The sequence below is a fragment of the Eleginops maclovinus genome, chromosome 19 (assembly GCF_036324505.1).
Source record: "Eleginops maclovinus isolate JMC-PN-2008 ecotype Puerto Natales chromosome 19, JC_Emac_rtc_rv5, whole genome shotgun sequence".
NCBI classification, from domain to species: Eukaryota; Metazoa; Chordata; class Actinopteri; order Perciformes; family Eleginopidae; genus Eleginops; species Eleginops maclovinus.
This window is the reverse complement of record NC_086367.1, coordinates 12,638,252-12,664,739: the sequence shown is the minus strand read 5'-3', so window position 1 is coordinate 12,664,739 and position 26,488 is coordinate 12,638,252. Positions and strand designations below refer to the sequence as shown.

Genomic DNA, 26,488 nt, shown 5'->3' with positions numbered 1-26,488 from the left:
GAATGGATTCATGAAGGTAGAAGCACTATATGGCTAATTTCCTAGGAGAGAGCATTTATTTCTGGATTTAATGTGTGTAGCTTCAAGGACACACATTGTTTGATAGATCTTACCAACACTCTTATTGCCAGTATGGTATGTGTGAATGTAACCTGTATGAGGTACATTGTGATCATATGCATTGGCTCATGTAAGACCCAAAAACCCAAAATGACATTCTCACCATTTGTTCTCTTCTTGGGAAACTTCGAGTTCCTTGTTCTGCCTGAAGAAGACATGCCACTCTCGCTCATGGAGTCGTGGGCAGAGGAAGCGCTTCCTGTGGCCTCGCTGTCACGGATCATGCTCTCATATCCGCTGCTGCCACCACTGTGGTAGAACAGAGCTGTGCGGCCCATAGCTGGAGGCAGCTCCCCACTTAACACACTACTGTTGTCACTACCATGGCCGCTGCTGTAGCGTTGAGGCCGCCTGGGTGCTGTGATTTTGCTGTATGGAGAGGGCAGGATGGCTATGGCGGATTTGTCCTCATTCACATTCACACCGCTGTCATTCCCACTGTCTGAATCTCCTGCACCTCTTATGTGTTTGCCTGATATGTTGCCTGTTGCGAGTTCGCTCACACGGCTGTTGGCAGCCCTCATGGCCTGCTTTGTACCCATGATAGTTCCTCTCCCAGGCTTACTGCTGACAGCAGCAGTGTTGGTTCGAGGAGCTGATGTCCGTCCTGATGGAGGGAGGTTAGCATTGGTATTTCTGGTCACAGGGGTGGCCAAAGATTTGGTGGAGGAGCTAAGGCCCTTGGAGCTGTTGGCTGACAGTGAGCGTGCCTTACTACTATTAAGGGTTCCTAATGACCTGGGATTCACAGAAGCTTTAACCTGACCAGTTTTGCTGATACTTCCTCCACTTGGCGAGGATGGGCAGGTAGCTATCGGAGAGCTAGATGAATTAGGAATTCCAAATCTAGGAATGGATCTGCTTGATTTGCTACTGCTGCTCCCCAGACTTGTCCCACTATTCTCCCTACTAAGCGTCGGTCTGGAGCCAGATAAGGATAGGCTTTCACACCTTTCCAGGGACATTTGACTACCATAATGCTGCCCAGCCGCTCCTCTGGGCCCTCTGGCCTTCAGGCTGGAAGTAACTTTGGCTATGTTGAGGCTGGAGGTTTTGAAACTGGTAGAGTCCGCTCTGTGACGTACCTCAAGTTCATCCTCTGATACAGCTGTCCTTGCTCCAGAAGCCCTTCCTGCTTCCCCATATGCTGACTTTAAGGCACTTTGGGGCAGCAGGATCTTAGTCTTGTGGTCAAGACTGGACTTTCTCACTGGAGGAGGGGGAGGTGAGGTGCAACCAGGTTTGGGGAGATTGCTCGCTTTCTGTGAGATGGCCTTGTTGTTTTTCCCCAGGGAGGAGTATTTAAGGCTTGTGGTTGATGTAATAATATCTTGAGATCCCTTGTAGTCTGTGGAAGAATGAATCACGGGCACTGTTCCCAATGTGGTGGCACCTCGTCTCAGCTGAGGCATTTTGATGGGTGGATTCTTGCTGGCTGACTTCTCACAGCCATCGACCACCCTCTGGGATGAGGTAGACCCCTGCACCTTGGGTGGGCGAGGTACACTGTTGCTGTTGTTGGATGTTTTGCTGGTGGGGATACCACTGGGGGGATTTCGGAGAAATTTGCTGGTGCTGCTGGAGTCGGGAAACTGAGGCTCTGAGTGGTTGTCAACGCGCTGCCAAGGATCGTCCTGCTTAGCCTCTTGCCTTGGTGGCTCTCTGCTGCTGCTACTATGAGAAATGGATGAGGTAGGTTTAATCTTCCTGGGAAGACTAGAGTGGACTATGGAGGGGCCCTGGGGAAGTTGGGACGAGCTAAGTGAGTGAGCTTTAGTTATTTTAGATGTGAATCTGAGGGAGCCTTTGGCTGATTCTGGAGATGGTGGGCATTTTGTCAAAGACAGTTTGCTTGAGGCAGCACTATCGCTATCATGCTCTGAAAAACTAAACCCACTGTCATTTAGGGAGTTCTTGGGATCTCTGGAAGAGACACAATGGAACATATCCAGGGAATCAAAGTAAAAGGCGGCCTCTGGCCCCATGTGTTTGGCCTGTGGAAGGAAGACGTCCGATGAATGAGCCCCTTCACTTTCCAAGGTGCAGACACTAACCTCACTCAGCCAAGAGCTGATAGATGACCCCCTGCTATCTACACACGCTCCCTCCTGGAGGGGTGTGACCACTGCGATGTTCACCTCTGATCCTCCCACGGACGATGTGTAGGCGTCAAATTCATCATTGATGCTGCTGATGATGCTGACAGGTCGGGAACCAGAAGCTAGGGCCTGAAGGGAGCAGTCACTGCTAAAGCTGATAATGCTGGATGGCCGATCTCCATCAATAAGACTACCTATTGACAGTTCCTCCACCACGGTAAACACCAGCTCATCCTCCCCATTCAACTCCACAGGCTGCTGCAAGGTCACAGTGGCTCTAAGGATGTCCCGATCTAGACATCTTTCCCTCAAGGTAGAGCGCACCTGGCACACTTCCATAGGAGATCTGAGCAGAGAGGAAGTGTAAGGATCCCGCCTTCTTACAGCCTGGTGGCTCATTCCTACAGGAGGCATTCTTGTGCTAGATCTGTCTGCAGTGCCAGCATTTTCCTTGCTGGGGTCTCTCTGCTGTGATGGTGGTGGGGCGGGCTTGGGCAAAGCTTTTTTGTTGAAGTACACCTTCTCCCTCACCACAGGCTCGGAGTTAGGACCTGAAGCAGTTGTTAGTTTATTCGCACTAACTATGTTTTCTGAAACAAAGGCTTTCTCACCATCAGCGCTTGTTCTGCACACATTTTGGACACTGTCTGAAGGTACCATTTCTGCAGGTGTGCATTGTGTCATTGCAGTGTCTAGTTTAAGTTTTGTAGGTGGACTGCAGGCCAAATGTGTGGCAACAGATTTAGGGGATTGTGGGTTTCCCTCTTGAGTGTGAGGACTATTTGCTGCAGTCTTTGGTGAAACGGGACCTTGGCCCTCCTTAGAGATTTCGGTCTTGGGGCTAGCCTCGCATCGCTTGACCTCTCCAACAAAGGCAGTGGGTTCTTCACTGCCGTCTATACACTCTAGCCTCTCCTGCAGCTCAGCAAATGTGTTGCATTTAAAGAACTGGTCTCTGTCCATACAGCCTTCTTTTGTACACCTCTTTCTGTTCAGGGAGGGGATGATTGGAACAAAGGCAGGTGGGCCTTCATTGTCACTAAGCTCTCTGTCCGAGATCGCAGATCCACCAGGGCCCACATAGATGACAGTATCACAAGACTGTTCACTACTGGAGGAGTAGTCGGGGTCACTGAGCATGGAGGGCAGGTCTGGGTCCAGTGCCACGGTCCGAGGATGGAACGGCCTGAGGTGGGGCGGCCGGCGGATCCTCCCCTCCTCACAGGAACTTTCCCCTCCAGATGAACTGGATGCATACTGTAAAGCAGAGTTAAAGCAGAAGAAAAGTGAGACTTTTGGGTTTTAAATATGTTCTAATTAAGAGATGACAGTAATGTGATTCAATCGTCTTCCATTATTAATATAAAAAGGTATTCCTTTTACAGAACCGTTTGAATCCTTATAATTGACAGTAGATTCATTTCTCAATTATTTAATTTTGACATATTTATCTAAAGGTTAAAAGTGCACATCAATAGTCACACAGAAATTAATGTCAATAATATAAACTGCTGTACGTAGACTGTGTTATAATCATGTCTGGGACTGGTACCAAATAAATACATGCTGTCATTCCCCCTAATTATCTGGAGCATATATTTCCCTAATCCGGGGGAATGCATTACACACCTCCTCAGGCAGTGGTATTGATTACATGATTATGCGTTGAGGAGCCTTGAAAAACTAGCTCAGAGTTACTGCACTAATAATCTTTCATTTGCAGAAGCATTCACACATTCCTTTGGTTAATAGCTACTAAATTGCAGGAGGATGAAAGATTTAGGGACGTGAGTCGTGCAAAGAAATATGATAAATGCTATCAAAGTGGTACATGCACATTAAGATTGTAATTGCTGTAAAAGCAACACTTTAATGTCATTATAAATTAACAATTACTCTGCATTTATAAACAAAATATTAAATAAAGCACAGCTATTACAGGAATCACTATTAAGAAATGTAATTTATGTTGCTAAACAACTATGTTTTAACTTGTATATATGCACCACTGCATATTCATACATTATGAAGACAAATTATTTCCATATCAGTTTATTACTGCATATTTAACAGTGCTTTTAAATTATCTGTGTACCTTGGATTTTTTCTTCCTCATGCGGTGGATGCGGGATGCCAGCTGGATAGTGGTGAGTGAGTCAGCATAGTTGGCGGGGGATTCAGAGATGTGGGCGATCATGGTGGTTCTACAGTTAATGTTGCCAAGGGACTCCCTCAACAGCATTGTCAGTTTGCTGTCCCTACGGGGTGCATTTACACTGTTATTAACAAACAGCACGGAAGTATTTCAAAAGAACAATAACGGTAGCCGACATGATCCCAGGAGGAGCCATTTTAAGTTCATTCTTAGTAATACTGCTGTGATGTTTCATTAGTCGTTTCATACCCGAGTTCCTGTAATATAATCTTGTGCAACACCATGGAAAGCTATTATACAATGCTAACGAAACAAACTAGATAAACGTTCAGACAGAAAAGCTGCGAGACTGATGACACATGCAGCAACTTGCCTGAGAGTATAACTTATAAACACACATAGGCTAAAACACAGTAAGAGAGGCTATAAAACTAATGGTGCATTTCTTACCTGTAAGGTACATGTTTTGCTCCATTTGCCAAAGCCATGATGACATTTCCTAATGCGTTTAGAGAAAGACACAAGCCTCCCCCTCCGTCTCTGCTTTTACTAAGGACCTTTTCACAGCTTCCCAGGTCGATGAGGTGCAGCCTGCTCCGTCCGCCTGACACTGTGCCAAAAACAGAAGAAGAACCAGGTGAACACAGGCCAGACACTCCCTCTCTGAAGTCAGTTCCTCACGCACAGTGCCATCATGACAGGAGTGGCTCGCTCAGCCCAGAACACTGTCAGAGTTCTCGGATTTATCTTTGTGTTAGTATTTTCAAACGGAAGTGATTCAAATTGCAGCCTGACTGGTAAAGTCACACCAGATGTGTACCTCATGTTAACGAGGAGGCACATCCTCTTCTACTGATTTAAAATACAACGAAATGGAATTGGCTGTCATTGTAAAAATCACAGGGCAGCACATTGTTATGATGGTGACTGATGTAATTGCTACTGCAGCAGCAAAACATTAAGCTCCTGTCAGTGAAGCTTCAAATCTTAATTTGCTGTTGACCAAAGCATGCATACAAACACATCCATAAACATTGCAAATAGGGACGTGTCTGATGCTCTATTCATACTTATAGTCCACTTTTCTGCCATCAACATCACCACAAAATCACCTTATTACATTCAGGAAGCCCCCTTTGAAAAAAATGATAATCAGGAGAGGGAATATCTAAATAAATGATACTGCAGTTGCACAATATTTTGTGAAAATATGTATAAAAGAGCTATATAATCGATCGATGACCATAGTACTTTATTGCCTAAATGTGAGCTGACAATTTGTTGGAACATGGCTAGTGTTGTAAATGCAGTAATCAAATTCTACTAACTTCCTCCCTTGCCACTCTTTTCCATGCGGTACTGGTAAATGTGCAGAGTGAAAAGCATGTGGGAGTTACGACGCTCCTCCTCCTCTACGCCGGGTTTGCTAGTGCTGCGTGCTGAGATGGCTGCATCAAGGAAGAGGGCGGCTTTATCAGCCGTTGGGGCACGAAGCTCACTTTGATTCTGGAGCTGTTGGGGGAGGAGGAGATGGAGAACAGGGTTAGGGTTGAGCAATGAAGGCCACATAAGGCCTGAGAAAGAGGACAGATGTGAAAAGGATACCAGGGAAAAGAGGAAAGAGAATGAGAGGGGAGCCAATTAGTAGGACCCCAGCACACATTTCTTGCCCATTAGATTGGGTCTCAGGGGCGATTAAAACAGCAGATATGCAGACAGAGGGAGGCGGATTAGGAGAGGTAATGGTGGAGCAGGATGCATGGGGCACTTCTCTCTCCATGGATGTGATGATGTTGGTGGTGAGATACAGAAAGAGAAGAGGGGCCAAGGAGGAGGTAAAAGAGAGAAAGAAGGCGGGGGGCATCATGAAGGGAGCCCACATGTGGCTGCTGAGAGGGCGAAGCAAGAAGGCGCTTCACAGAATTACACAGCCTTTGAAGTCACAGTCCATACAGATCCCCCAAAAACAACATCTGACAGCGACACCTGTGAGTGCCTGCAATCATACAGTCCTCCCCCATCCCCAGATAACGCTTCCATTGTGCTGCAGAGGGCCAGCAATAACACATGGGTAATAGATGCTGATGGATGCTGACAGAAGAGTCAATACAAAGGTAAGAAGAAAGTCATCAATAACACAGATGGGTTTGGTGGAAATATAAAGGGAGGACTTGAGAGGGAGTCTGGATACAGCGAGGCGGACTGGGAAGTACAAAAAGAGATAAAAAACACTCATACACACACATGCACTGACAAGTGAAAGTCAAATATCTTTTAGAGAGGAAGAGGCAGATCATAGACAGAAAAAGATCAATACTCAGACAGACTAAGACTGTAAACCCACAGAGAGAATGGAAGGATCAGGGAACAAAGAAGGAGTGGAGAGGTGTTTCTCACTTGAGTGCCACAGATTGGATCCTCTCTCAGGTGGATGCCAGGGGACTGGCCCTCCTGCAGGCTGCCTGTGGACACGTCAGACAGCAAGTCCTTCAGCTCCTCATCTTTCCCAAAGATTTCCACGGCGGACACTCGAACGGAGAAGCGGGTGCCCGTCTTCTCCTTGCGCTCATTGATGAGCTTGAAGAGCCAGGAAATGGCACAGGGCACAATGCCTAGGCTCTGAGTGGAGCTGTCTTTGCCAATCATGGTGTATGTCTTGCCTGGGGATGTGTGAAAGAGAGAGGGGGATGGATATGGAAATACTGCCTTGTGTCTGAAAGCCAGCAACACTCAGTATATGTTAAAAACTAAAATGACTTCTTTCACCAAGCTGTGTTGAACAGGCAGGGAGTTGACTAACTAACTAATAGACTTGAGTATTATATATGTTCTGATGGTTATTGTGTTAAACAACTGATTATAAAAACAATAATAATAATAATAATAATAATAATAATAATAATAATAATAATAATAATAATAGGGGCTGATGAATAAACTAAGGAAAAACTCTGATCAAGGACTCATTTCAGAATCAGTAATTCTGTGGAGAATTATACCTGGTGGAAACAGCAGCATGAGGAGAGCAAGCCCTTCAGCCTAAGAGCACTGCCCAGGCCAATTACTAAGATTTTAATTACAGACTGAGCCCTGAAGCATGGATGCAGCACTTTACCCTTCATCCCCATCCCAGACTCAATACCCATTTCTATCCTCCAATCTCCCATTCCTTGACTCGACCCAGTGCACTGCTAAGCCAATTGTGGACATCAAGTGCAGCTAACAAAGAGCAATGAGAGTTTTCTTCGGCTAAAAAAAAGGCTCTTGTTTAATCTCTTGCCAGTGGAGGAGCTTACCGAGCTTGACTTGGCCGAAGCAGAAGATGCAACCGTCTGCACCGTTCACCACAGACTGGATGACCTCAGCTACTGTCCCTGAACACACCTCAGCCTGTGGAAACACAAACAGAGACAGCATCCACACAGTCAATTTACATTTGAGCTACATCAAAGACTTTTAAACTGGCAAACGGAGAACAACGAATCCAAAACGATATCCTATAAACTAAACAGTTATTATGCATTTGTTACACAGAGTCATATTATTGGTTTGACTGTTTTTCATCACTCAGGAGTGTGTGTGCTGCAATGTGTGGCTCTTTTTTGCAATCTGTTTCCACATGGGTCCTCTGGGGCAGTGCTTTTGCAGCAGAGGCCCCTTCCCATACATCACACTGCAAACAAGACCTCCAACAGCAGAACAGCCTGCCGCTACTGTTAGCCACCAGCAGTGCTGTCCCAGCGGCACAATCTAGCAGCTTGGCCTCAGCTCTCCAACAGCAACATTCAGGCTTTAGCCATCAGCAGCTTACTTAGGAAAATACTTGCTCTATGTAGGTGGCATGATATAAGATCTGAGGCTCTCATTGCTACAGAGACACAATACTCTCTCATCTGCCCTCACAGCTATTTAGAGTTTACAGTACCACGGGGAAATGCAAAAAAATACTTGACCTCAGATTTCTTTTTTAGGAGATTTTGCAATGAGTGACATAGATAGAAATATTCCATTAAAAGACTATAGTATTTGTTTTAAGCTGTGGAAGGAGCAAAACTGGTTGTCTCCCAAGTCAGCATATAGTAAACATGTATCTGACCCTTGTCTTTGATCTCCGTGGGTATGCCTGCTGTGTGTTACAAAGGGTTGAGGTCAGATATAGCTGTTCTATGAAAGGAGAGGTTAGATATAACCGGGGTGGTTTCAAATCATTCCCCAGGGGGCTTAAAAGGCCCAGCTGTTAGGCCCACACTGGTAAGAATGCCCCCTGACCCAAGACAGGCATTTTTTCTCTAAGCCTCCGGTCACACCCTGCCAGCATGAAGACATCCCTTTGCCCTTGAGAAACTGAATTCCAACACGACTCCTTAAAAAAAACACATAGTACACTCGCACAAACACACATAGTACACCGTCCCTGCTGGCCCTTACTTGTGAGGCATCCTGGGTAAAAACAGCATCAAAGGCAAATATCTTTGGGACGGCCACAGTGGCAGATCTCCTGTGTCCTGAGCTGGAGTGTGGGCTGGACGCAGGGTCGTAAAGGGTGAGCTGCTTCTTCCTGCTGTCCACTTTCAAGAAGGACTGAGACTCTGAGGAGTCGGCAGTCTCCAGAGACGGACAGATACGCATCATCACTTTCACCTAAACCACAGAGGGAGGTAAATTATAGGAGAAAAGGGTGGATTAGAAAATGAAAAAGCATTAAACATAAAAAAAATGTGCAGACAGACTCAGCAGTAGGATTTAAGGAAGCATTTTAAGTAAACAAAATAACAGGCTAAGCTTTACATATTCTACTTACAGTGCACTAGCAGAACAAAGAGAAACTAATTAGGCTTTTTAAATATAAATTATAGGTTTTTCAAATTGAGAGCAGCATAGTGCGTTAACATCACATCCACTATGTCAATTTTGATGGACATCGACGGTTTCCATGGAAACACCCAGTCTCACGTTGACTGGTGAACCTGATGGGTCAACACACTGCCTAATGGTGTCAGTGAAAACCAGCAAAGTGCGTATTGAAAGTCACAGCAGAAAATGGAGGAAATTAATGTGTGTGAAGCGCCACGCTGGGGGATTATCCCTCGAGCGGGGTTTGTTTTTCTGGACCGGTAGCAGCTCACCAGCATGCGAGTGCAGGAGCATATGGCCCCCCCTCTTTTTCCACCTACATACTCTTCCTTCTTTCTCCTTTCCTTCCCCTCTGTTGCCTGGAAAATGGCAGCTCTACATTAAGAAGCTCGAAACATACCCTGTTGCATTTCTGGGGCGTGACATTCATAACGTGAGCTCACAGTCTTAACACATTCCACAGGTCAGGGTACAGTTCATCATGCCCGCATGACACGCTAAAAAGGATAGCGACTTAAATCTAAAGGTGTTGATTCGGCACTGCTCTGACAAGCCCATTCATGTCTAACGTCATTGCCATGGTTACAGGAGTGAGGTCATTCTGCCAGTTGTGTATAGTGGCACCTCTTACAAACAAAATCACCCACAGCCTCTACATACGGTGAGGTGTGTGTTTTGAGGGTGTGGATGTGCTTGTGACAATCCATTTTCACTATCAATTTGCCTTCTTTTGTATTGCTGACAACTCTATATTGCTTCACTATCTCATGGTCAGAAATACTCCTCGACTATATCTCCAAAGGCACTGCAGAAATGTATCTGTGACTGACAGGAGACATAAACGGCTCCTGGGATATGTATAGAAGTCTCTCCTGACAGCTCCCTGAGTGTTTTTAGTGTTGTGCCTAGCATTGTATCAACAGAACAGTTTCTATATCTTTAAGTATATGTGAAAGGCAACTCTATCCTCATCCATTTCTAAGCTTTTTGAAAAAAAATACCTCCAAAGCCTCTCAGGCATTGAAAGAAAAACCTTAAAACTAACTCCCGTTTCTTTTTGACAGACTGTCTCACTCAGCCTGGGACTCTCCACCGTCTTCACGCCTACACAAAAGGCCCATTCTTCCCACGACTAGTATATAAATATTTCTACAGACGCAGGCTCCAGCTCTCTGAAACAATGTCACTGGAAATCCCTTTCTTTCAGTGAGTGAATTCATCTTGCATTCTGCAGGCCAAGTGCAAACTCTCTTTATTCTCCGTAGGGGGCTGTTAGGGTGATTGACGTGTGCATATGTTGAGTAAATTACATTTGTAATATTAAAACTGGGCTTCTACATATGACTACTGAGTGTCTGTCTAAAAGACAGAGGCTACCATGCAAGCTAATGTCATAGTTGTATTTATGTTTTCAGACATCAGATACTGCTGGCCACAGAGGACTGGCTGTAGTATTTTCACACCTCGGACTCTGTGCTAATGGCCCTGTTTCTCTGTCCCTTGATCCCCCCAGAAAATCCATTAGCGTGGCTTGGCATTCCTCTAACCACTCAACAGTCAATGTCTGGAAGAACTGTGTTGAGGTCAAAAGTGGAAGTGACCCACATATGGTTGATGGGAACAAGACATTCCCCGGAGTCTTAGATTGAATATAAAACACACACAAGCAAAATCAAAACCACGTAGGCTACAGAAAATGATATTACAACTCTGATTCCACAAATGGAAAGAGAGAAACAGGGACAAAGAATGTGCATTGATGTATTTGCTTTACAATAACCTGAAAATCAGGCTTGAAACAATGTCATAAATCTTGATTTCCCTTTTAAACATCCCCTTTAGCAGCACAGATGTATAGTATACCTCAGGTGTGGGGCTTGAGTAGGCTTGTTAATAACACTGCTTTTTTATGAAGTCTTTGTGTGAATGGAAGATTTACAATATGTGTCAAAATTTCAACCGTCTGGATACCTGGCAACAGAAGCGAGCACTTCCTATCCAGGTGGGATCTAATCTTGTTAGGGGACTTCTTCTGCCTCAGAAATACAGGACGCTGCTCAGACAAACAATACCAAATAAACCACAAAGGAAGAGCGATGTGTTTATACAGCTTTGTTTAATGACCGTCCTACTGCTGCCAGCCTGACTTTCATCCTTGCACACAGTACCTAAAATGGAATTAGAGATCCTGCTGTTCATGAGTCCTCAGTTTTGTGGATTATAGTTTTAGCTGTCTTTCTGTTTTCAGACAGAGGAATGCTGTTCTCACAAACGGCATGAATTCATGACATTCCAGGAGGCTTATCTGACTGCATCTGCATGGACTGGACCAGACGGCACGCTGCCTGCGGACCAGTGTGTCACCACCCTGCATTCTCCCCTTTAAATAGGGGTCTGTTTGGATCTGTGTGGGGGTGTGGTTGTGTAGCGGGGGGTTAATGGGGCTTACATGAGCAGACTCTCCATGTATCTGTACTCTACAAGCATTGGAGTTATGCCTTCAGGTCTGTTCTCACCTTTCCCATCCCTGGGTTCTCTTTCACTTTGGACACGGCTCGGAGCAGGCATGGCGGGGCAGCGGGCGGCGAGACCTGCAGGATGCCGCTGAAGTTGGTGGGGTAAATGGAGGGCTCCTGCGGGTGGAGCAGTGAGGGCTGGTGCTTCTTCCGCTTAGAGGACAGGTTCAGCTTCTGAGCTGCCCTGCAAAGACAAAAAAAACAAGACTTTGAGGTTGAAGCTAAACTTAGAAACCACAAATCCATACAGTTCATACATAAGCAAATCCTTTTTTTTTTTAGTCCTGTTGTGTTTTCTCATAGCATGGTATCCAGCCAAGTTTTTATAAGGGTGTGCTGCAAAGCCTTTAGAAATCCCACGCTGAAACAGTAACATAAGGTCAACAAGCTCCTTTTAGTTCCCCTAAAGAAAACAAAGTCAGCAGAAGAGCTACACGGTGCCACCACTCCCGACCATTTCCCACTTTAAAAACTGCTTTTTCTTACAACTCCCACCTCCAACTCCCCTGCCAAGAATGATAATGCTTCAGCACCTCCACTTCAACTCGAGAGTGCTCTTATACCTTGATTTTGCTACAGAAACTGCAAATCCATAAGATAAATTATTACCAGGCGAGGCTCTTTGCCTGTCAGGGACTAAATAAAGGCTGTCATAGCAGGAAGGCACAGTAAACGCATGCATTCATCTTGATCAAACAAAAAACAATCGTCATAGACATGACAGGAGAGTAATGCTGGAACACTGCTCTCTGGGATACCAAAGCAAAGCAATTAGAATAGTTTTCACCCATTATTTTAAGTCAAAGCTTGAGCATGTGCTGTTGTCGGGATTTTTGATCATTTACTTCAGACGTGTTGGCCAGAACCTGCAGTTGAGAGGCAGGCAGGTAAACCCAACTCTCTCTTTGAGACATGTCTGCCTGATGAGTTCTGCTGTGCTGGCATCCAACAGAACCCTCTGCTGTAACTGAATCCAGTTTTTTGACAGTGCTCTAATTAAAATCTACTATCATCCTGGCCTCTTGTCTCCCAGAGTCGTGCTAGGGAGACATGGATTGGTCACAGGGCCAACTGAATCAGGCACATGCACTCCTTTCTGTCTAACCTCCTGAAACTCAAAGGATAGCACCAATATGTCTGCATTGCCTGCAGGGAATCTGGCCAGACTTTAGAGTGGTTCCAGGTATGGCATCGCCCTGGATCAGCTAACACTGCAGCTGGAAACTCAAGGTCATGGAGGAAAGTAATACTCTGATGAAATTCAAATGCACTCAAATGGTTTTCATTAAAGCAGTCAAGATTTGATAGCAATGCGGGGCAGACAAAGATGTTATTGTCAACACGGGGAAACGAGTGGCAAGCGGCATGAAAGAAAATTAAACTGAGAGATTGAAAGACGAGAAATCTGCAGAGCAAGGAATATAAGGAGCAGTAAAAGAAGCAGGGCATGTGAAAGAGCATAAAAAGCCACGTGTGTCCTGGTGAGCAGTTTCCTAATAGGCCAGCCTGAGCTCATTAGCCCTGCTCTGGGCTCCGGACAGGACTGGGTGGGCTGCTGACAAAATCTGACAAAAAAAAATCACAAACCCCCCTCCACTTTCCTCTCCCTGCGTCCTGGAGTGACAACCGGCCCCCCTCGTCTCCTCAACACTCCCCTCTCCACTGTACGCCCCCTGCAGCGACAGCCCAAGAGCACAATCAGGGAACACACTGCCGGCTGATGGAATAATTATTGCATCCAAGGAGGCTACAGGAGAAGGCTCTCCCCAGGGAGCTGCCTATGTGTGATAGCATGCGAGACGGATCGTGTGACTGCAAAAAAATGAGATGGAATAGATGAATGTGAGATGGAGAGAGAGAAAGGGGAAACTACACCGGAGTACACGTGCTGCGTGCGACCACGTCTGTGTGTGTGTGTGTGTGTGTGTGTGTGTGTGTGTGTGTGTGTGTGTGTGTGTGTGTGTGTGTGTGTCTGTGTGTCTGTGTGTCTGTGTGTGTGTGTGAGTGTGTATGCGCATTTGTTTCCGCAGTCTTCATTCAAGATAAATGTACCCTGTCTCTCTGTCTCTGTCTCTCACTCTCTCTCGTTCACCTCATTCTGTCCCCTTCCTCTTCCAGCAGAGAGATAAATCAAGCATCAGGAGTCAACATGTAGGGAAAAAAGGCAAGTGTACTGTATTGATTTATAACAGTCTTGAGCAGTGAGGGAGTGTTCACAACCTGAAGCAGTGCTTGTAACCTTGAGTTTTTTTTCATGCTGCACAATGACGACTGGTGCACGTGTATTCTTCAAGGTAGGTGAGAAAAAAAGATGATATTGCTGTTTTTTTTCCCCACAACAACCACATGCGCACAGGGAAATTAATTGCTTGTCACTTTCTCTCTCTATCTCTCCCTCGCTCCCTCCTTCCCTCGATGCCTTGCCCAACTATATGATCAGTCAATGGAAAATAGGCGGTGAGGGGAGTCTCAGATTTCTTCGCCCACAACAGCTTGTCCACCTGTTCACTCCCAATCTCCATGCTAATGAAGCTGTTTCCATACACAACTTTGTCTAAACACTCAAAGGAGAAGCTGCGCATTTCAAGTTTGTACAAAATATTCCCACACTGTGTATACTCTGCTGTATAAACTGAACCACAGGTTTGTTTCAACATGCACCAGTAAAGAACATGCTGCAATGGTGTACTTACAGCTCCTTCCAATCCATTATCTGGCTTATGCTTATAGTAAAAAAACAGACAACCGATAGAGTTCAACTTTGCGGTCCATGTCTGTGTTGTCACTGTTCTCCATTACTTGTACATTTGACACGCCGGCACATGCAGTCGCAGAGAACAGAGCGAGGCGGGGCTGCTCAGTAGTTGGGGCACAGGGGTCCTCTTTGCTCCGATCGCAATCATCGAGGTTCCACTTGATTTCACAGAGGTTTGTAAGAAGCTGGGGGGGCGAAGGAAGAACCAGGAGGAGGAGGAGGCGTGGGCGTCATACTAGCTAAATGGAACGCCAGGTGGGGCAGGGTGGAGGTGGGCAGACAGGATGAGTAGCCTGCAGGAGCTTCACAGTGAGCAGGTAGTCCAGAGAGCCTTGTAGGAGGAAGGTAAGGAGAAGGTCAGGATGAGAAGGAGAACCTCCTCTGTTCATGCGCCACTTAAGCACCTCTTACTCTCTCCATGCTTCTTCCTCCAGAAAAAGTTTAGTGATGCAGAAACCCAGCAACAGCTTGCTCTCCAACTCAGTTTTTCCCTCCTTCCTTCACATCCAAGTCTGCATTCTTCCCAGAGGCAGCATGGTTGTCTCTCATTAGGTAAATCCACTGTGGTGTGTCTGCTGTAAGTGGTTTCAGGTCCTGATGCCCAGGTCCTTCCCGGAGTCTCTGCTGCGTACAGGCGGGAGGAGGGGGAGAGATTCAGCACGCTTGGCTGGACTGGAAGACTTCCTTGGCTGGCTGAGAATGAGTAGAATTCCTACTCCTGTTCCGCCTCTCGGTCCTTCCACTGTTATCGGAGAAATGCTGGCAGCTGTCCTGCCGTGTCTCTCTCTCTCCCTGCCTGCCTCTCTCTCTCTCACACACACACTTACACACAGGCAAACTCCCTCCTCTCTCACTGCCGCCCTCCTCTCCCTCTCTCTCTTTCTTTACTCAGCCCAGCCCCTTTTCCCTCCGACTGCCAGACGAGGTGTCAGCGCTCGATTGCTGGGTGCTGGCGGCGCAATTTGCGAGTATTCTCTTTCTCTCTCTACCCCAGCGCGCACACACACACACGCACATGTATGCCCCCCACCACACGTCACATGAATACTTAATGCATACAGGAGCCTTCTCTTCTTTTAGGGTCCCTCACTTCAAACAGATTTGGTTAGTATGCCTACAGTGCATGAATGCATGAGCACGAGAGTGTATGTGCGGCTAGTGAGTGTACACTTGTGCACATTTGTGTTTTTTTTGCCTTTGTTGAAGGTTGTAATTAGCCCGATGATTGAGAGCGTTATTAATCATAAGGAGGGACACACAGATAAGGGAGGATATACTTAAGAGCAGAAAGATGGATTGCCTGAATGAACGATGCTCTGAGTCAATTGGAACGCTGAGAGAGATTAAAAAAAAGAGTCAAAGTGAGGGAGAGTGGGGGAGAGGACAAACAATGAACAGATGACATCTTAGAAAGGTAGATTTATGCTTGCCAGTGAGAAAGAGTGCAGTCAGTCAATGGTCAAGGGTAAAAAGGGGAATGAAAGCATGCGAGTGGGCGAGCGCTGGGGTGAGAGTACCCTGTATTCCCTGGGCTGCCAATTTACCAGTAAGCCCTCTCAGCCCCCCGACCAGCCAGCCTTTTTGAAAGGCTGCTGCTTTGGCTGCAGAGTGCCTACTACAACATATCGGCAGACAGAGTGGGTGTGAGACTTGCTAGATGAAAGTACACAAACCCACACCAAGCTCTCTCTGCCTCTCTCCCTCCGACACAGTGCCCCTGATATGAACTCAGCCGGATTAAATTTTGAAGACACAAAAACAGAAAATCCACCACTGCTTTTTTTTTGAGAGCAAAGTATACTGTGGTAATAAAGCTGTTTGATATATCACATAACCTTTATTGTACTCCTTGCCATGCTTACCTCTGCTTTTCTGCAGTGTGTCCATATTAATTTGCCTGAGCTGGTCTGATTTTAAAGAGCAAGCCTCCTGAAGCTCTGCCACGTGCTACTTTTACACTTAGGATCCTGAATGGCAACAGTAGATGAGCCTGAGACAATACTAATATGCACACTGGTCACTCTGACAATGCAACGGGTAATTATTCTCAGTTCATTGCTACAACCCTTATTGTGATTTCAAGTGTTATACATCAAAATGACGTCATAATGTGGAACAGCCACAGTTGGGAGGGTCCTGATAGCCTGTTAGTTCCATCACTGTCTCCTTATGAACAGACCTCAGGGACCGATAATGATTGTAATATATATAAATGAGCCAAAGCAAGACAGATGTAAAATCAAGGATCGTTTGCAATTAAAGGTCTCCTGTTGCCTTTGTTCCAGGAAGGACATCTAGATTTTGTCCTTACCTATAAAGGGAGTGACAGTGAGTGAGGAGGAGCAGGTCAATGACCGCAGAACAGAGAGGGTGGAAGCTGTGTGCGCCTGCTGCTTTCAAAGCCTCACTTTGGCCCACTGTCAATAATAGCTCCAGTCCTCTTTTCAAGCTTTGTGAAATTACCAGGAAAAATTCCTCTGCCCCGGAGAATCATTAGCTGGTTCAACCATTAGCTTGTTTGTGCATTTCTCTCTGTTCTCCTGGCCAGCTATACACCTCTTTAGGTAGCCCCGGTCTGTGGCTAATTACCATGTTTGTCACATTTACTATCCTTGACATTTCCTTTTTGTGATTCTCCTTATTTTCCCTCTGCAGACAAGATAACAAAGCTTTGGCCATTCATGCAGGGATCAGATCATTGGGTCTGATACCAGGGTGCTTTACCTTTCACCCCCCCACAGAGTTTGCCTCACACTGCTGATGATTAGCAGGTCGGCTCTTTATGAATGGAGATGGGAACACTGGGCTCCAGCCAGGCTCAACAGCATGCAATGATTATGACTACAGCACAATGAGTCAGGCTCCCTCGCTGCTGGAGACATTCATAATTGATCCTGAACTCAGTAATGAAGGCATTTGTGAGATTTTTGTAGTTGTTGAAGCCATGTTAGTGGATGCTGAAGACACAGACAGCCTATAATGCCATATCAGCAGATAGCCATGATTGATTAGACTGGATGGGTGTTGGTCTTTCAGGTGAGGTGTTCTGCTTTTGAGCCGTAAGATAATCAATAGGAAACCTCCCTCGAGCTAAAATCAGTACACACTGTCTTATCGATGGGCTGCCCTTGACACGATCAAACAGCCCTGTGCCCCAAAGGTGTGGGGGGATAACATAAATCTACCAACTGAGCTGGTAGATGGATTCAGACTTTAGTTAAAGCAAGAGCACCGTACTGATGTTTAGCCTCTGCAGTGCAGACAGATACTGCTGTATGAATTATAATAAATCTGCGTGAAATAAAATCTCTGTGTTACCCTCAACGGTCCTGGTCACCAGCAGCCTGGCCAGCCACAGCTCGGCTTCAGTGGTCATTAAGCAAGCATGACATCAGCCTGTGAACACACACAGATTCATGTGGTGCACAGAGAGGGGAGATGATGTCATACTCTGCCAACCAGTCCTGGCAGCATAAGGGCCCACCCAGACAAGATTTACAAGCGAGGTCAGGATGCCGATCTTTAAGTATGAGACGAATGCTTCTCTTACCATAAAACGCTTTTTCTTAAAGTCAACCATTCTAGCTGTGTCTAATATGGGTCAGTAAAGAAAGACAGTTTGCTGTGAGTGTCCGCATCCACCAGATTTATGGCCATTCATGTATAAATATATGCATTAGCCCAACACTAAAAGCTCAGGGGGTCACACAGGGTGGGATCTTAAAATAACCAAAGAAATATGTGGATTGGGTTACCTGAGAGACACAGCATTAGGCACACGGGGACTATAACAGAGGAGCAGGCTGTTGAATGTATGACAAAGACGTTTGGAGCCTCCTGTGTGGCGCTGGGGTTTAGTCTGGTTGTGAGCCTGTCTCCTTTCTATAGTCCCCCTGCAATCAAGGGACCACTGGTATAAACATTAATTTTTCTCACTTCCTTTCCCTTATCCTAAATCACTCCAAACAAAAAAAATGCCTGAGGCTGAAACATCCTGAATATACTGATTCATCTTGGAATGTGGTTCAACAAATGTGAATTGTACTGTAGCAAAAGAAAGTGCAATTCTGGTTCACCGAAGAAAAAAAACTCCCACCTGAAGATAGAGAAACAGACATTTCTTGCAGTCTGGTTGTCTTATCATTCAGATTACTATCAACCAAAACCCAGATCTTTCCAGTCATTTTTGAAAAAATGTGTTTCCTCTCTCCTTCAGCAGCCCAAGATGTATTAAAATGGAAGAGAGAACCAACAGGCTTATCTGGCTGTCAGCTGAATCTTATCAATCCAAAGCTCAGAAGGTTTCTGCTGACAGCCAGCCCGTTTTGCTCCTGCCTGGCTGTTTTAATGGCAGTCTGAAGGTAGAGCTCCTGTGTCAGTTTACACAACAGCAGTTTGCAGGAAGTAGCCAAACACCTCCAGGCTAGGATTTATACACTTCCTATAAATCCTCAGAAATAGATAAACTGATCCTAGCTAAGCTATACAGCTATGAATGTGATGTCCAGTTAGCAGAGCCATATCAGGATATTGGCACCTTCCAAACACATTGGACCAACGCCTTTTAGAAAAGCGCTTTGTGCGATCAAGGTGTCCAACAAGGCTTTTGTTCCTGCACAGCGTCTGGCCTTGGACACGGAATACCAAATGGGGCATCATTTGTGCGCTGACTGCTGACAGCCCAAGGCTGCACGCACATCTTTCCTGAACCAATCCCCGGCCAATTAGGTAAGGCCAAATGCATTCATGCAACATCTGTGAATACAAAAAAAGATTCCCAACAAAACTAATTTCACCTTGTGCAATTGACTTGCTTTAATCAAATTCTAACAAGAGTTTGTAAACCTGTTCTGTCACAGCCCCCTCAAAACTCTTTTGAAACGATCTGTGGACTGAGCTGGAAAACGAGGGATGAGGGCATCCTCTGGAGAATGGCTTGAATAACGGGGATCATTTGAAACCCCATGGAAGAAAGAAAGGGAGTGCAAGTAGATAACAGGGAATAAAGAAGGAAAGATGTGATGAAAAGAAAAATTGGGAGCACTGAGATGGAATAGGATAAAGAAACTCCAAATACAGTCGGAAGAGGAAGGAGGAAAAGAGACAGAAATAAAGAAAGAGGCAGCAAGAGAGAGAGCAGCACAGCCAAGTCCTCTCTTCGATCAGGGGGCCTGGCTCTGTGCCAGCTAGATGCTGTCCATGAGGAGGTAAATCATTTTCTGCCTGAGAAGGAAACAGGAAAAAATGATCGTTGGGGCTATGCCACAGCCAGCTTGGAATTGCTTTATTCCCAAAGATGGGAATCCCCAGTCAGCCAAGAATAAATGGAACAGTTGGCCCCAAAAAGTGAAAAACTCATCAATATTCAAGAAAGCCTGTTTTGGTCTGACAGCAACAGTGGATGTAAGCGCAGAAGAAAAAGCAACATCGTCATTAATTTTACTCAGATTTTTGTCGGAAATATCAAAGTAACTTTGGTTGGCTGATTCACCTTCAATTTCCTTTGGACATCACAACCCAAACAGATTGTCCCCTAGAAAAAGACAAACACGATGCTTTGCGTCTGTGCCAAGGTTAGACCCTTGATGATGGAGGAGGGAGTATGGTTGGTGCAGTTACCCTTTGCATGTGTGACAAACCCTTTTTGTGGTAACACCAACATCCGGTGTTTTTTGTGTTTAATGCTCTGCCAATAAAGTGTCAGACACCCTACACAGTCCCACACCCACAAACCCCCTCTACCCATAGCCATCCCACCACTGAAAGGCCACAAAGCTTGTCAAGTTAGAGGCTTAAGGAGGGCTTAAGACAAGCAAAGGAAAGAAATCTAAGGGTAAAAGTCAGGGGTTACAAGTCAATTCAAAGTTTATTTTGTTGTTCGTAGTAGCATTCAGCATCACATCTTGCTAATATGGCCTTAAATAGCTTGAGCATTAGGCCATGGAGAGGTGAACAAAGCACATTGGCATTAGCTCTGCATGACCCATTTGTCAGTCAAGGAGATAAAGGAGACAATTTAAGGCCCCTAGAGGCTAGTATTGGAGATACAGTACCTGCAAGGAGAGTCAAAAGGCCTTCGAAGGAATATCTTTAGTAATCGACCCTCACTTGTTTCCAAGAGGCTTCCAGGAAATGACATCTTTGGGTGCGAGTGGGGAAAGTGCTCGGCTATTATGTCAAAATTGGTTCAGGCAGCAAAAAAGTGTTGGGAAAAATTCACTTTTCAGCTGATGGGTGACAGGTGATAATGAAGACATGTTCCTCCCAGCTCTGCAGACTGCATCCCCCCATCACCCCCCACCCCTGGCACTGCTGACAAAGATTAACAGCTGCTTTCATCTCTTCCAGTGCGTTTTTGCTCTGCTCCTCAGACACTGCTCCAGGTATTCTGCAATGCTTCTCTCTCCAAGGCTGCTATCACTGAAATAACTTCATATTTTCAAAACACATGTTGAACTCTGATTCACCTAGCATCCCACCCACGCCTTGCCTTGAAAACTTCTCGAGAAGAAGAGCTCACGACAAGTCATCGCTGACTAAGTGATGTTTACTGCCTCCTGTCCAGAACACAGTGGAGACAGGATATTTGATGTACGAAAGATAAATGAGGACTATTAGCAACATGGAATTCCCCCCAATCAAATATAACGTCCTCGAAAGATTAATTCACAACACTTTATCAGAAGGAAGGGAGAATGATGAGTTTGGAAAAGACAGACAGAGGCAAAAAAAAAGGCAGCATACTTCTGCTCCATTTCTCTGCTTCATTAATCACCTGGTGCCAGGGTAAGACACCTAGCGATTATTTATTTGCACTTCCACACACAGAGGCTATCACAACAAACAGGCCTGCAGGCTGCTGAGAACATTTGGGAGTGATTAATCAGTGGTCCGTTCGAAGAGACAGAACGCAAGGGGGAGGGGACTTCTAACACGTGTTTCGTAATCTTTCATCTATATTCAAGTCAATATGCAACCCAACAAAAACTAGAGGGCGTCCAAGTCAGGTGAAATGAGCTGTACGGTCAGGGAGATGGTCATGATAGCAGTTCTTGGAATAGAAGATGAAGCGACATGTCTTTAGATAGAGGGAATAAATGCTTATTTGGATCAATAAAGGCATCACGGGTGTATATTGAAAAGGGGAGCACTAATCTAACTGAATGGGAAAATGTATCCCTGAGAACCGCCGCTAAGATGTTAGTGACTACAACCGCATTATTTCAGTTAAGCAGTTTATCCTGTATCACACACTCATAAAGTCGACCACAGAGCTAACACACAGCACTGGGCCACATACAGCGTATGGGGATAATGGGATTTTTAGCACACTGCAGTTGGCTCTCACGTGCTGGGTCGTGAACCGATTATAGGCTATAATCCTCTCCATTCAAAAAGCTGTGCATGAGGAAAGCACAGAAACACAGAGGACATCAATCATCATTGCTACTTTAACTTTGGTTAAAACCGTTTTGCATTTGTCCAGAGAGAAAAGGTTGATGGCATAATATCTGACATAATAACTCTTAATCTTAACTAATTCTCCACGTAGAAGTTCATAGTGGTGCAAAGATGATGTAGTAAACACACTATTATGTTGTCCTCCGTGTCTTAATGTTGATCGTTATGTATTTATTACAGCAGACTAAAGTGAACCCAAAGGTTAATTGTCTACATTTGCAGATTCTAAACTCAATATATAGTGGGTTTCATCGGTTCAGTAATTCCTTGTTTTGTATTCCCCTCAGCTGCAATGTTGCTGTTTGAACTACTAAACCCTCCGGCACAAACCTGTTGAGGGAGATTTCTTTTTCAAAAGGAGGCAGAGTGATGATGGTGAAATGTTTCAGCAACTGAGGCTGTGGGTGATGAGGTAAACGCTAAACCACCTGTCATGACAATGGCCTTATCCACAGAGGTAATCTGAGCTCCATCCGTAAAAACTCGGCCCTTCTGTGGACAAACAGAAGGATAGGGATGCTGTGTGTCTAAAAAAAAGAAAATCAAGCACTAGCGTATGGGGAAATCAACCTCCAACCACTGATGAGGCAGCTATTAGTTATTCATGTTAAATAGTAGGCTGAATACTGAGGAGCAGTGATGCCTGAAGTGAAGCGCCACCAGGAGCCATCTTTCTTTCTCTGGATTGTAAGACATAAAAGGCAGCTCATGGGAGCAGAGGCCACAGGCTCTATTCTGCATACACAATGGGTCATAAAATGTGTATTCCCTACCACCAGCTATAGCAATCCTTTCTTTCTTATTCCACAGCCCTCTCACACTGTCTCAAACTGATGCAGAAGTGACAGTAATGGCAAAGATAATAGACGCCATTTGCATGACACCTTTCACTGAGGGACACTAAAGATGTTTAGATGGCACCCCTCCGCCCCCACAGGCCCCGATGCATTGGATCCATTCAACAGGATGGAGTCTAGAGGATTGAGCATAATAACTAAACACTAATGTGCTGATCATGGATCCCTGTTGGCAACTGTAGGAGCCGCTATCCAGTTGGGAAGGCAAACAAAGCTGGAAATAGACCTATGCTGATGGCGTGACATCTCCTGCCTACATTAAACAAGTCACGCACAACCTAGCCTTTTTGATTGCTCTTACCAATATGCTGAGAGACAAAGGCAGCCCTATGTTAGGTGACAAACCTACAGGACAGAGGTCTGTTCTTCACATCCTCTCATTTCTCCACTTATGAATGGAATCCGTCAGGAGTTGATGGCAGAGCTTTCCCCTCTCCCCACAGGGCTTAGTACACGAGGACCCAGGGTGAAAGCACAGGCTTGAGTCAGCGCTTCAACTCTTTGTTTGTCAGCACCCCCCCTCCTCTGCCCCCCTGCAGGCTATATGAGTGGGCCAGACAGACTTCCTGACTCAGGGATTTATTTGGGGGAACAGGAGAAAGGGCACCGGGGTTATCCCTCACGCAGGCTGAGACAAACGCTCCGCTTTTCTTTTCTTTATCACTTGAGCTGTTTGCCATTCATGATGACAGGCACAAGTGATTCCATGCTGCCTGCCACAACACTGCCCATCACCCTGATTCTGCAGGGGCACAGCACTATCACACCATGTTATCATATCCCGGGGAAATGACACCCGAAAGGAGCTGGGGAATCTGCCACAGTGAGAAATCTGTACTCCAGCTGAGCAGTCAATTTTTCTGCACACTGATAATGTGAAGAGCAACCCATAGAATCCAAATAAGAATTTCTCATGCAGTATTCAGTTCATACCCCGGTGCAGCATGCAATATATACCAGACAGCCAGGATATCTGGACGTGGTCTTTTTCTGTAACAATGTTGGCTACGGTAAAGATTAAATCTGTAGCTCCATATCAGAAAACAATGTTAGTTACACAAGAATCATGGAGGATTATGAGTGCATGAGGGTGGTGGGATGCATCTACCTGCTGTAGATCCCTGAGGCTGCAGGGCCAGACTGGCTCTCCATCAACACCCTTGACGGCGCCTGACAGGCCTTGGATAGACTCACACCTGGGCTTATCTACAGGCTGCAGCCCCTTCATGGCCTCAGCTGGTGCTGCCGCTGCGTCTGCCGCTACACAGAGGCAGCCATTAGTCCCATCAGCCTGATTGTGGCAGAAAAATGCCAGCTGGTGTTTTATCCAACAGTAAACAAAGACAAATACCACAGAGCAGCTCAACCGCCACAGCTACCACCCACTCAATACTTGTGATGAGCCATTCGCTGCCCTGGGCATGTGTTGCTCAGATTCAACAGATTGATATGAATCAATTCTCATTTGTCAGGAAGCCTCTGGAGGTGGAGGTAGTATTAACATTTCAGCCCCTCTGTGGCTGCATGGAGCCAGCATTTCAACAGTATGTTTTCTGCCATGCTATACATTCTGCTCACACTCTCGCTATGGTGGAGGAATCCATCTCGCTGTGGCTCGACAACAAAACCATTACCCTCTCACCTCCAGGGAGAAAGACAGTCCAACTACAACTGCACAAAACTGCACACTCCACACAGCGGAAAGGAGAAAGCGGCTCAGAGAGCAAGAGAGAGAGGAAAGAGAGGAGCTCAACATGTAGAATCAAAAACTGCCTGCATGTACAACACAAACATCAAGAGCATCCCGCATCCTAGTGAGCTCAGTGTTGTTTGTGTACAACATAACTTACTTGACTCCCATGGTAGCAAATCCAATATTCCTCTCCACAGATACAGACTTCCTGTCTATGATGCTGTCAGGATGGAGCATGAGCCCGAGCAAGTCTTCTGAATCACAACACTTACAGGCACATTCGTCCTGGGCAGCAACCCACGTCCTGCTCTAAATGTTTATCCTCCTGCCATGTGGGCCAGAGCGACTGTGCTCAGCAGACCCCTCTGCTCCACATAATCTGCCCTGCCTATTTGTCAGTAACCGAGATCCCTGCTGTCAATCACAGCACAGCCAACAAAACAAAGTACTGTCCTGCTTTGTCTGCTTTGAGCCTCTCTGTATTGGCCACCCCTCTACCATGAAAGATGTTAGAACTACTGTATTTCCCCAGTCTACATATACTAGCATCCCATTGTAAAACAAACAGGATGCACTCAATGACCTATTTTCTTATGAGAACTTCATAAACAATCAAACTATAAACTGATTTAACAATGGATCTAAGTAAAGCAACCAGCATGTATTGTTGCGAACAAGAAAGAGCACTTGAGATCATGCAGTAATTCCACTTTGTAACACATTCATTATGGAAGAGATGCTTGTCCCTCTCCCGCCGACTAAATTATAGTCCAGTGGGGTAGAGAGGGCTATTTCAAGTTCCTGATTTCCAATCTCCACTTTTGAAAGAAAAAAAAAACCTCACATTTTATTCCCACAAGCTAATGACTTGTTTCTATGGTTACTCAGAGCAGCCTGGGGGATGAAGGGCAGAATGAGTGTTGCTGACACAAAGGCAGGGTCTTGTGTGTGCAGGAAAAACAGAGGCTAAATGGCCCTGCTGCCACAATTACAGGAGGATTCCTTCTGCACAATCACAGTCATTACCGCGCAAACACTCACCTGGGCAGCAGCTGCAGAGAGGCGATGGATGACCATAAAAACACTTCCTCCTGACACTCCTCCAGGGCCGCATTCCAACAAACAGCTGTCCGTCCTGCCCCTGCAACAGCCCGCCCGCCAGCCTTTGTGCCACCTCCGAGGCCTAAAAATCTCTACAGACTTTTTCTGTGTCTCCATGGTCTTCCACACTCTTCTATTCATTACCTCCATGTATCTTTAGAGTGAGTAAGTCATAACTCTCCAGTGTGTGATTAGTGTGAGCTAGCCGAATGAATGAGGTACTAAACCTCCCACAAAACAAACATAAACAAGGGACCAACAGCCGCCCAAAGAGACTGTCTGATGCTGATATTCAGAAATGAGCCTAGAAAGTAAAGTACAAAGTGAGCAGCCGACTCCTCTCAGCAGTGTGCACTGACAAATCCCCCGGGCGCAGTGGGTAATGAACACACCGGCACAATCAGCAGGTGTTAATGGAACAGAGATATGGGTAGCGGGATCAGCTGGGCCGCAGTTAGCCACACCGTCCAGCTCCTGCTGTGAGCTCCGCCTGCCTTCATTACACAATGCTGTGTCAATACAGTGATCATATGCTCTGTCACAAGGCAATCAGTGCTTAACGTGCTAGTCAGCTGAACACATGGCTTTAAATTCATTTACCCCACCTCCAGCTATACTTTGACATGCACACACACCCAAATCCAGTCAGAGTTTGACCCTTGACTCTTCCTGTCTCTCTGTGACTGTATAGTCAGTCTAATTGCCAATCGGTCATCACTGACCCAGGGGTCATCGCTTTGCTTTACACAATTACCAAAGACAGGAAGCTGGATAAGAGATAAGATGAAAGATACATGCTTCCTGTGAATAAAGACCGTTTTCATATTTAGAAAATAGAGACATCACAACATAACATCAATAGCCCGACTTTTATTGT

General features: G+C 45.7%; 1 protein-coding gene across 2 annotated transcripts in view; it reads right to left on the bottom strand.

Annotated features, from left to right (window-relative positions):
• kif26ab (kinesin family member 26Ab) overlaps positions 1-26,488 on the bottom strand; it is a 66,009-nt gene that overhangs the window by 4,252 nt on the left and 35,269 nt on the right. The window contains exons 1-9 of one of the 2 annotated variants that reach the window (XM_063909253.1): positions 14,438-15,234; positions 11,745-11,928; positions 8,803-9,015; positions 7,671-7,764; positions 6,772-7,034; positions 5,703-5,886; positions 4,825-4,984; positions 4,315-4,477; positions 224-3,476 (exon numbers count right to left, since the gene is read on the bottom strand). In XM_063909253.1, the coding sequence (XP_063765323.1) occupies positions 224-3,476; positions 4,315-4,477; positions 4,825-4,984; positions 5,703-5,886; positions 6,772-7,034; positions 7,671-7,764; positions 8,803-9,015; positions 11,745-11,928; positions 14,438-14,454 (4,531 nt within the window). In that variant the 5' untranslated portion in view covers positions 14,455-15,234. Of the gene's footprint in view, positions 1-223; positions 3,477-4,314; positions 4,478-4,824; positions 4,985-5,702; positions 5,887-6,771; positions 7,035-7,670; positions 7,765-8,802; positions 9,016-11,744; positions 11,929-14,437; positions 15,235-26,488 lie in introns of those variants that run through there. The other variant, XM_063909252.1, reaches the window with a different exon arrangement.